Genomic DNA, 12,369 nt, shown 5'->3' with positions numbered 1-12,369 from the left:
CTTGTAGCAACAAGCGTGTACAAAAGCTGCCGTGCTGCATTGTTTTAGCTGAGAACGCTGAATGGTTTGTTGGCAGAAAGTGTTTACACTGCATAACCCATTGGCCCAGGTCAGAACGGGAATAAAAAACATGACTATTGGCTCAGTGAGGCATCTGTACAGACAAAGGGACAAGAACTGTCTAACACTTTATTCCATCTGAAAAAAAGCATCGCCGTACCTTTGTCATAATTAGCAATAAAATGCAACAACAAATGAAAATATTCATATACAACATAAAAACAAATACAAAATGTTTATTTTGTGCTAATGCAATTTCCCATGTGGCCCAGCCATACTGTTTCATGCGAACAGGCACATTTTAACACCTGATTTGTGGCATCTAATAGAGTAGAAGCACCTACTGCTTCACTTTGGTGTGACGATCCTCATGAAGTTGGAAACGTGGATTCTACAGCTGAATAGAGGAGACCATGAGCACCGCACATCAAGCCGACTGCTACACGCTCCGTGACAATAAATATACCTTCTCACACCAAAGTAATACACAGGTTAACAAATCTAGAAACAACAACGCCACGTTAAGCGTTTGTGCGGCTCAGTAATCGTCGTCTTCTTCTTCATCCTCAATAGGTGCAAAACCAAACGCGTTGTCACCCTCTTCATTGTTCCCCTCGTCTTCCTCCTCCTCCTCTTCCTCGTCGTCGTCTTCCATGTCATAATCTGTAGCAGTGTTCAGCAGAAGCTTGGTGCAGTTGATCGTGTTCTCGTCGTCGAGGTTGATGTTGGTCTGGAAAGAGCAAAACGGTGTGAATAGAGTTTCCCACACATTCATTTATTTGTGGCGGCCCGCCACAAAATAATTACGTCCGTAATTACGTTTTTTTTTTTTTTTTTGTCCTGTCCAGCTTCTCAGGCAAATCATATAGTTGATGTAGATGCCCGTATCGGATGTTCAGATTTACTTTACAAAAGAGAAGTGTAGGATACTTCTCTTGTTGCCTTATTTGTATTTGACCATTACTGTTTTCTGTTTATTTGTTACTGACTGTGGCAGGACACCTCTGCCTCTGTTTCACTTTATGTTGCTGGTAAATAATATGGTTGTAGTAGTAAGCTAAAGTTAAATTATTTAGTATGCACTAATTAAAGGGGCAGAGCTTTAAGAGACATTTTAGCTTTTATATTTTGTAAGATATATTTTTTGTAAGAACCACAGTTAATAAATATATTTCAGTGAATAACTTATTGTTCAAACCTGTATATAAATATTTACATAAAGTGTTGTAATTATATTGTAAAATGGATAGATGGATGGACGTTTAAAACAAAACTGTTATTAATTAGTAAGTATACATTTTTTTTAGCCTTTTTAGAGAAAATCATATCATTGTAGTAAATTATGCAAATGTCATGGTGACCACGCCCATAGCCGCGCCCCCACCGCCACAGGTATCTTGGCAGTTTATGAGAAACACTGGAATATGCAGCTTTTTCATAGACTCAATCTCAGATTCATGTACTCACTATCAGATAGGCATTCATGTACAAACCCTGTTTCCATATGAGTTGGGAAATTGTGTTAGATGTAAATATAAACGGAATACAATGATTTGCAAATCATTTTCAACCCATATTCAGTTGAATATGCTACAAAGACAACATATTTGATGTTCAAACTGATAAACATTTTTTTTTGTTGCAAATAATCATTAACTTTAGAATTTGATGCCAGCAACACGTGACAAAGAAGTTGGGAAAGGTGGCAATAAATACTGATAAAGTTGAGGAATGCTCATCAAACACTTATTTGGAACATCCCACAGGTGAGCAGGCAAATTGGGAACAGGTGGGTGCCATGATTGGGTATAAAAGTAGATTCCATGAAATGCTCAGTCATTCACAAACAAGGATGGGGCGAGGGTCACCACTTTGTCAACAAATGCGGGAGCAAATTGTTGAACAGTTTAAGAAAAACCTTTCTCAACCAGCTATTGCAAGGAATTTAGGGATTTCACCATCTACGCTCCGTAATATCATCAAAGGGTTCAGAGAATCTGGAGAAATCACTGCACGTAAGCAGCTAAGCCCGTGACCTTCGATCCCTCAGGCTGTACTGCATCAACAAGCGACATCAGTGTGTAAAGGATATCACCACATGGGCTCATGTGGTGATATGTGAGTTCGGTAAGCACAACCAAAATTATTCCTTACATTAGGCGAACCGGGTTATAAGGCGCACTGTCGAGTTTTGAGAAAATGAAAGGATTTTAAGTGCGCCTTATAGTCCGAAAAATACGGTACTTATAGCATGTATATAAAACCTTAATGGAGGTGTTTGGATGTTTTTTAAGGGCTTTGTAGGCAGAATAGAGCGACACCCATAGGCTCCATTGAAAGCAAATGTATTAGTTTTTTGGTCATTTCTGTGCTCGGAGGTTGCTGCACATTTGTCCATGCATGCCACCGTAATGTCAGCCATATTTTAAACTCTTGATGCACACTCTCTGGTACGGTACCTCAATTTCTGGAGACGGGCATTCAGATACTCCTTCCTCAGTCTGAGCTTTAATTATTGATTTCAAGGCCCCTTCTTCAAACTGAAACACAAATGACATACATATTACTAAACGTACATCATTTGATATGGATATAACTAGGGATGTCCAATAATATCGGACTGCCGATAATATCGGCCAATAAATGCTTTTAAATGTAATATCGGAAATGATCGGTATCGGTTTAAAAATTATCGGTATAGGTTTCAAAAAGTAAAATGTATGACTTTTTAAAACGCAGCTGTGTACACGGCCGTAGGGAGAAGTACAGAGAGACAATAAACCTTTAAGGCACTTCCTTTACGTGCATGCCATCCCGGTCACATAATATCTACCGGCTTTACTCATTACGAACTGATGCAAGACATACTTGGTCAACAGCCATACAGGTCACACCGAGGGTGGCCGTATAAACAAGTTTAACATTGTTACAAATATGCGCCACACTGTGAACCCACACCAAACAAGAATGACAAACACATTTCGGGAGACCATCCGCACCGTAACACAACATAAAGAAATACCCAGAACCCCTTGCAGCACTACCTCTTCCAAGACGCTACAATACACTGTGTATATTGTACTACCCTCCCCACCTTTTTCCATAACTTGAGTTGATTTATTTTGGAAAACCTTGTTACATTGTTTAATGCATCCAGCGGGGCATCACAACAAAATTACTGTATTTTCCGCACTATAAGGCGCACCTAAAAACCTCCAATTTTCTCAAAAGCTGACAGTGCGCCTTATAATCCGGTGCGCCTTATATATGGACCAATAATGACCCACAACAGGTCTCGCAACTACGATACCTTCTTCTACGAAGCGCTTCTTCTTCTACGGGGGAAAATGAAGTCGGCGGCTGCTTAACGTAGAAGAAGAAGCGCGCGGTGCATGCTGGGATATATGACTGCGCGAGGCGTTCCGTTTCATTTCCATTTGTGTGTTTATGTAAAGACCCCAAAATGGCTCCTATTAAGAGACACGCTTACGACGCAGAGTTTAAACTTAAGGGGATCAGTCAGGCAGTAGAACACGGGAATAGAGCAGCAGCGGGCATGTTGGATGCCGTATTTGCTCAACTGTTTAATTCGGACACTGAAGAAGAAGAATTCGAGGGATTCGTGGATGAGGAATAACTTCATAAAGTGAGCTTTACATGTTTATTTTGTGTGTTGTGTTGTGTTGTGTGACATTAACGTTTGAGCAAGGTTGAGTTATTGATATATTGTTATTGCTCTGCACTATTTGGAGTGTTACTATATTGTGATTGCACTAACGTTTGATTTACCGTAACAGTATCACTGTTTTTTTACCTGTTTATTGAATCAGGGAAAAGTTCCCCTCCACTATGTGATATAAATAATAATAATAATAATAATACATTTTATTTATAAGGCACCTTTCTGGGCACTCAAGGACACCGTACAAAGTCAAAACAATAAAATCAAATTGGATAAAAACAACAACAACAAAGATAGAGAAGATAAGATGATTACAATGAATAAGCAGTCAGGAATAGGTGTGTTTTGATTTGTTGATCAAATGTTGCACTACATGTTGTACCTTGCTGTTGTTAAAAGATAAACAAAACACCACGTCACTGACTTTACCTCGGGGAAATAATAAAACAGCTGTTTATTCATTTCGGGAGTGAACGGAGTTGTCAGAACGCTGGTTTGTAATCTATTAATAAAGTTTGACTGACCTATCTGACTGTTTTGTTGGCATTCCCTTTAGCGCAGCTCCATCTAATGGATGCATAACGTAACCCCAGCCTCTACTGTAGCGTCTATTCTATGCGCCTTATAACGCGGTGCGCCTTATATATGAACAACGTTTTAAAATAGGCCATTCATTGAAGGTGCGCCTTATAATACGGCGCGCCTTATATATGAATAACGTTTTAAAATAGGCCATTCATTGAAGGTGCGCCTTATAATCCGGTGCGCTTTATAATGCGGAAAATACGGTAGGCATAATGATGTGTTAATTTCACGACTGTATATATATCGGTTGATATCGGAATCGGTAATAAAGAGTTGGACAATATCGGATATCGGCAAGAAAGCCATTATCGGACACTTCTAGATATAACACATTGTCTATACAAAGACAGTTTATTAACAAATGTAATGCTCACCTTTAACCTGTTCAGCTGGTCTTGGAGCATGACTTTGATTTTGAGGAGGGTCTCCTCTTCCTTCTTCAACTCCTGCAAGCGGCTGTGCATCTTTACCGGTTACACACCAGCAGCTAAATGGAATGCACAGAGTATTCATTTGTTTCATTCCCACCACGCCAACGTGTTGATATAAATAACAGAACATTGTTTGGTCTGTTGAGCACATCGTCATTGAGGTAGGAACACATGTGCATGTTACATGCATGAATGTTACACTTATGAATGTTACACTTAAGGTGCATGTTACATGCATGAATGTTACACTTAATGTGCATGTTACATGCATGAATGTTACACTTAATGTGCATGTTACATACATGAATATTATACTTAATGTGCATGTTACATGCATGAATGTTACACTTAATGTGCATGTTACATACATGCATATTACACTTAATGTGCATGTTACATGCATGAATGTTAGACTTAATGTGCATGTTACATACATGAATGTTACACTTAATGTGCATGTTACATGCATGAATGTTACACTTAATGTGCATGTTACATGCATGAATGTTACACTTAATGTGCATGTTACATACATGAATATTACACTTAATGTGCATGTTACATGCATGAATGTTAGACTTAATGCGCATGTTACATGGATGAATGTTACACTTAAGGCTACACAAACAGTTAACGGTTCAACATTCAGGATAAACGCATCGTCAAAACAACAGGTTATTTCCCAAACGTTTCAGTTGAGAATATTAACATTACCTCAATGTAAAACAAGGTTTACAGCTGCATTTTAACAACCTGTAGCAGCGCGCTTCTGCTGGGAAACAACGAGAGCCTAATATCAGACGTACACACTCCTTGCTTCCGGCTTACTTCCTGCTGCTCTACGTCATTTCCGGCCCCCCCAAAAAAGGCTTTTTATTATTTTGTTATTTGTTTATTGTTACGTTTTACTTTTAGCATGTAAAGAAACATCACTTTACGAGATAAAAAGCCACATCCATTTTGTTTATTAAAAAGGTTGGTTATTTTAGTGACGTAATTCCAAAAGCCCATTGGCAGTTCAATGTACGACACCCGGGCTTTGCACTTTGTTATATATATATATATTTTGCATTCTATTTTAGTTACTTTATTGAGTTTACAACCCCGCGCTGTTTTGTACGGTTTTTGTACTTATTTTGATTTTTATTATTTCTCAATTGTTTCTAAATGTTGCAATTTATAAATAAAGGTTTATCAAATTAAATTAAATTAAATTTAAATTAATTAAATTTAAAAAAAAAAAAAGTACGACACCCATAGCTCGATAAAGCTTGAAACTTTGATTGATTGATACTTTTATTAGTAGATTGCACAGTACAGTACATATTCCGTACAAATGACCACTAAATGGACTTGTTTAAGTTAATCAATTCATGGTACAAATATATACTATCATCATAATACAGTCATCACACAAGTTAATCATCAGAGTATATACATTGAATTATTTACAATCCGGGGGGTGGGATGAGGAGGGTTTAGTTGATATCAGTGCTTCAGTCATCAACAATTGTATCATCAGAGAAATGGACATTGAAACAGTGTAGGTCTGACTTGGTAGGATATGTACAGCGAGCAGAGAACATAGTGAGCTCAGAAAGCATAACAACAAGTATATACATTAGAAATACATTTGATTATTTACATTTGGTTATTTACAATCCGGGGAGGTGGGATGTGGAGGGGGGAGGGTGTTAGTCAAGGGTTGCAGTTGCCTGTTGCTAAAATCTGGTACATCTCCAAGGTTCGAATTAAAACGTGGGATACGGCAAGGATGTCCCATTTCTCCATATTTATTTTTTGTTAGCCACCCAATTGTTATCGGTTCATATAAAAACTAGTCGTTTAAAGGGGATCTCTATATTAGATAGTACTTTATTGATTCCTTCAGGAGAGTTCAAGACAGAGAAATAATTATCAACCAACTGGCTGACGACACAACAACTCTTTTTGAAGGACTCTTCTCAAATTCCTCTTGCCTTGGATGTGATACATGTATTCTCTTTGGCTTCTGGTCTCCGTTTAAATGCGAATAAGTGTGAACTAATGGATGTGAAGAGATGTGAAATTATGTCTAAAATTCCAATTAAGGAGAGTATTAATTACCTAGGAATACTTATTACTAAAAATCAGAGTTCTAGATCAGTCTTGCACTTTACTCCAATTGTAGAAAAAACTAAGAAAAGATTTAACCAATGGCTACAGAGAGATTTATCCTGAAAAGGCAGAACCTTGCTTTCCAAAGCAGAAGGTATGTCCAGGCTTACGTATGCGGCTATTTCTGTAGATGTTAACCAAAAAATATGTAAGACTATTGACAAAATACTTGTTGACTTTATTTGGAAAAACAAAATTCATTATATTAAGAAATCTGTTATAATGAACAATTACAATCAGGGTGGTCTAAACTTTCTGGATTTCACTACACTAAACAGGGCAGCACGGTGGATTTAAGGGTTAGTGCATGTGCCTCACAATATGAAGGTCCTGAGTCCAATCCCGGGCTCGGGATCTTTCTGTGTGGAGTTTGCATGTTCTCCTCGTGACTGCGTGGGTTCCCTCCGGGTACTCCGGCTTCCTCCCACCTCCAAAGACATGCACTTGGGGATAGGCCCCTCCCACCTCCAAAGACATGCACCTGGGGATAGGCTCCTCCCTCCTCCAAAGACATGCACCTGGGGATAGGCTCCTCCCTCCTTCAAAGACATGCACCTGGGGATAGGCTCCTCCCTCCTCCAAAGACATGCACCTGGGGATAGGGAGATTGGCGACACTAAATGGTCCCTAGTGTGTGAATGTGAGTGTGGATGTTGTCTGTCTATCTGTGTTGGCCCTGTGATGAGGTGGCGACTTGTCCAGGGTGTACTCCGCGTTCTGGCCGAATGCAGCTGAGATAGGCTCCAGCACCCCCCGCTACCCCGAAAAGGACAAGCGGTAGAAAATGGACGGATGGACTACATTAAACAACACCTTCAAGATTAATGGAATAAGACACTATTTGAAAGACCCTTCCTCAATTTGGAACTTCATTTCTCATCATGCATTTTATAACCTTGGAGGCCTAAAATTTTTGTTAGGATTCATGTTGCTCTTTCAAACTTCCACAAACAAGACCTTCTGGCTCTTATATACGAGCACAATTTCTCACCTACAAAATACTTCATCTGGAACAAGAAAGACATATGTTACAAAATAAATTCCCTTTTCCTCAACAATTGGTTCAAGAATGATATTATTTTAGTGAGTCAGCTTTTCAATAAGGAAGGTAAACTTTTTAATTACCAATAATTTCTCAACCATTTTAATGATCCAATGATCCTAGGAGCTATGTTGTCCGGGGGCTTTCATGCCCCCTGGTAGGGTCTCCCAAGACAAACAGGTCCTAGGTGAGGGATCAGACAAAGAGCAGCTCGAAGACTTCTATGGCAATGAAACAACAAGGATTCAGATTTCCCTTGCCCGGACGCGGGTCACCGGGGCCCCCCTTTGGAGACAGGCCCGGAGTTGGGGCACGATGGCGAGCGCCTGGTGGCCGGGCCTGTCCCCATGGGGCCAGGCCGGGCACAGCCCGAAGAGGCAACGTGGGTCCCCCCTCCAATGGTCTGACCACTCATGGGAGGGGAAATAGAGGTCGGGTGCAGGGCACTTGGCGGTCCGATCCTCGGCTACATAAGATAGCTCTTGGGACGTGGAACGTCACCTCGCTGGGGGGGAGGAGCCTGAGCTTGTGCGCGAGGTAGAAAAGTTCCGGCTGGATAAAGTCGGACTCACCTCGACGCAAAGCAAGGGCTCTGGAACCAGTTCTCTCGAGAGGGGCTGGACTCTCTTCCACACTGGCGTTGCACGCAGTGAGAGGCGACAAGCTGGGGTAGCAATTCTTGTTGCCCCCAGGCTCAAAGCCTGCACGTTGGAGTTCAACCCGGTGGACAAGAGGATAGCCTCCCTTCGCCTTCGGGTGGGGGGACGGGTCCTGACTGTTGTTTGTGCTTACGCACCAAACAGAAGTTCAGAGCACCCACCCTTTTTGGATACACTCGAGGGAGTACTGGAAAGTGCTCCCCCGGGTGATTCCCTTGATCTACTGGGTGACTTCAACGCTCATGTTGGCAACGACAGTGAAACCTGGAGAGGCGTGATTGGGAAGAATGGCCGCCCGGATCTGAACCCGAGTGGTGTTTTGTTATTGGACTTTTGTGCTCGTCACAGATTGTCCATAACAAACACCATGTTCAAACATAAGGGTGTCCATATGTGCACTTGGCACCAGGACACCCTAGGCCGCAGTTCCATGATCGACTTTGTAGTTGTGTCATCGGATTTGCGGCCTCATGTTTTGGACACTCGGGTGAAGAGAGGGGCGGAGCTTTCTACAGATCACCACCTCACCAGGGTGGTGAGTTGGCTGCTATGGTGGGGGAGGATGTCAGACAGACCTGGCAGGCCCAAACGCATTGTGAGGGTTTGCTGGGAACGTCTGGCAGAGTCTCCTGTCAGAGAGAGTTTCAATTCCCACCTCCGGAAGAACTTTGAACATGTCACAAGGGAGGTGCTGGACATTGAGTCCGAGTGGACCATGTTCCGTGCCTCTATTGTCGAGGCGGCTGATTGGAGCTGGGGAGAGGAAAGTCTGGGCTTCCCTGCTTAGGCTGCTGCCCCCGCGACCCGACCTTGGATAAGCGGAAGAAGATGGATGGATGGATGGATAATTTTTCAACCATTTTAAGGTCCCTGTGACTCCCAAACAATTTGCCATTGTATTTGATGCCATTCCAACAGGTGTTGTTACGTTGTACAGGGCTTACTCATCTCCTCTTTCTGCTGTAACAATTGTGAATGATCCACTTGACACTTCTGTGGGGAAACTTTGCTTTGATCAGAAAAATAACAGAAACATTTGCAGCTTATTCCAAAATGATTGTGTGTCTGTCTCCTATGTAATTGCGCTCTGGAATAATGTTTTGAATGACATCTGCTGGGTCAAAACGTGGTCTCTTCCTAACAGGTATTTACTTACCAACAAAGTCAAAGAGATTTCTTTCAAAAATCATTCATGGTTATTACCCTGTAAAGACTGTGATGGTTAGATATAAGAAGGACATTGATGCTATCTGCACCTTATGTAACATGCATCTAGAGACTGTTTACCACCTGTTTTGGACTCGATCACTATGGCAGTACATCTGTTCTTTCATCCTGGACAATATTCATGACAAATGTGTGCTTTGATTTAAAGATGTGCTATTTGGATATACACAGTATGAGAAACTTTTTTGAAAATGAATTTTACCTTTGCAACCTCATTATACTATTGTCTAAGTTTTATATTCATAAATGTATGTTTCTCAATACCCGACCTGTTTTTTGTGCCTTTAAAAAAGAATTAAAACTCTACGTTAAAACACTCTCTACCTCTAACAACCTGTGAAAACGATGATGCTCTGTTCCAAATTTAAATTATTTACGGAACTTGTGTGAGCCTATGGCTTTGCACTTTGTTCCATATATATATTTTGCATTCTATTTTAGTTACTTTATTGAGTTTACAACCCCCTGGCATTCTTTTGTACTGTTTTTGTACTTATTTGATTATTATTATTTCTCAAGTGTTTGTAAATGTTGCAATTTATAAATAAAGGCTTATAAAATTTAAAAAAAATAAATAAAATAATTTGGTCAGTAGGCTGCATCATGGCAGAGATGCTTCAAGGAAAACCTCTTTTTAAAGGCAATGACCGTATCCTTTTATTATTTCACACACTCTTTGTTGTTCATTGTTCATCCTCAATATGTGCATTATTTTGTTATACAGGGTGATTTAAACAATTGTTTTCATTCAGGCTGTAGTTTTGAAATATATGCATCATCTTTGAAAAAACCTGACAAAAAAACAACAAAAAAAACTTGTTACATATATATATATTTTGCATTCTACTTTAGCTGCTTTATTGAGTTTACAACCCCCTCTCGCTGTATTGTACTGTTTCTGTACTTGTTTTGATTATTATTGTTTCTTTGCCTGTTTGTAAATGTTGAACATTATAAATAAAGGTTTATTTAAAAAAAACGAAGGAGAAACAAGAATGTACGACACTCAAAGGAACCCTTAAAGGCAACACTAGCATGCTTTGCTAGTATTTAGCGACATCTCCTGGTAACAAACTGCAACTTGCACCACCTTATCCCATTTATTTTGAAGGTTTTCTGACATTTCACACGGTAAGAAACGTCTCAACATTTATATATTGTAGGGTTAGGGTTAGGGTTAGGGTTATACATGCAACTTTAAAACAAAATAAAAAACAGCGTGTTTGGCTAAGTAAAATCCCCACTTGCTAGCCTAAATCACACTTGGATACAAACTGTAGTGAGCAGTTACTATTGTAACCTCCAAATGTTGTTTTTACGGTTGTCACTCAGTGTTCATACTTGTTTTCAAAAAGGTTTAGTGTGTCGTGTGTCAACATGATTTACAACAAGGTGGCGACTTGTCCAGGGGTGTCAAACTCAAACACAGAGTGGGTCAAAATGTAAAACTGAACAAAGCCGCGGGCCAAGGTTGAACAAATTAACCTTTTAATAGGGACCCAAACAAGTTTTGCATTGAATATTATCACTTTATAGTGACATGCAAAATCCAGTTTCAAATAATAATAATAATAATTCAAAAATATCAATGGCATATCAAATACAATTTAAATAAAAATTGAATGCTTTTTTCTATTCGCAGCCTTCTGAGGTAAATATCAACATTAACTTTTTCCACAGGCTAATAAATTTGAAAATAAAATAACAATGAATAAATCAACCATTCAGGACTTTAAGCTGCTCAATTTGCAACACACTGATCTAATCGGATGTGCCCAAGCCAGATACACTACCGTGCAAAAGTTTTGGGTCACCCAAACAATTTTGTGGAATAGCCTTCATTTCTAAGAACAAGAATAGACTGTCGAGTTTCAGATGAAAGTTCTCTTTTTCTGGCCATTTTGAGCGTTTAATTGACCCCACAAATGTGATGCTCCAGAAACTCAATCTGCTCAAAGGAAGGTCAGTTTTGTAGCTTCTGTAACGAGCTAAACTGTTTTCAGATGTGTGAACATGATTGCACAAGGGTTTTCTAATCATCAATTAGCCTTCTGAGCCAATGAGCAAACACATTGTACCATTAGAACACTGGAGTGATAGTTGCTGGAAATGGGCCTCTATACACCTATGTAGATATTGCACCAAAAACCAGACATTTGCAGCTAGAATAGTCATTTACCACATTAGCAATGTATAGAGTGTATTTCTTTAAAGTTAAGACTAGTTTAAAGTTAACTTCATTGAAAAGTACAGTGCTTTTCCTTCAAAAATAAGGACATTTCAATGTGACCCCAAACTTTTGAACGGTAGTGTACCTGCCATCTTTTCTTGGATGCTAGTTCATTAATGTCGGGGCTCAGGTGGGCGGGGTTTGGTGGTAGCGGGGGGTGTATATTGTAGCGTCCCGGAAGAGTTAGTGCTGCAAGGGGTTCTGGGTATTTGTTCTGTTGTGTTTATGTTGTGTTACGGTGCGGACGTTCTCCCGAAATGTGTTTGTCATTCTTGTTTGGTGTGGGTTCACAGTGT

General features: G+C 40.0%; 1 protein-coding gene across 1 annotated transcript; it reads right to left on the bottom strand.

Annotated features, from left to right (window-relative positions):
* Positions 1-175: 175 nt before the first annotated feature.
* Positions 176-5,608, bottom strand: snapc5 (small nuclear RNA activating complex, polypeptide 5). Its single transcript, XM_062062184.1, has 4 exons — positions 5,473-5,608; positions 4,702-4,814; positions 2,520-2,600; positions 176-790 (listed from the first exon to the last, which is right to left on the bottom strand). The coding sequence occupies exons 2-4, from the start codon at positions 4,789-4,791 to the stop codon at positions 599-601; spliced, it is 363 nt and encodes a 120-aa protein (XP_061918168.1). The 5' UTR covers positions 4,792-4,814; positions 5,473-5,608; the 3' UTR covers positions 176-598.
* Positions 5,609-12,369: the final 6,761 nt, after the last annotated feature.

The sequence above is a fragment of the Entelurus aequoreus genome, linkage group LG10 (assembly GCF_033978785.1).
Source record: "Entelurus aequoreus isolate RoL-2023_Sb linkage group LG10, RoL_Eaeq_v1.1, whole genome shotgun sequence".
NCBI lineage: Eukaryota > Metazoa > Chordata > Actinopteri > Syngnathiformes > Syngnathidae > Entelurus > Entelurus aequoreus.
This window is presented reverse-complemented; position numbering and strand designations above follow the sequence as displayed.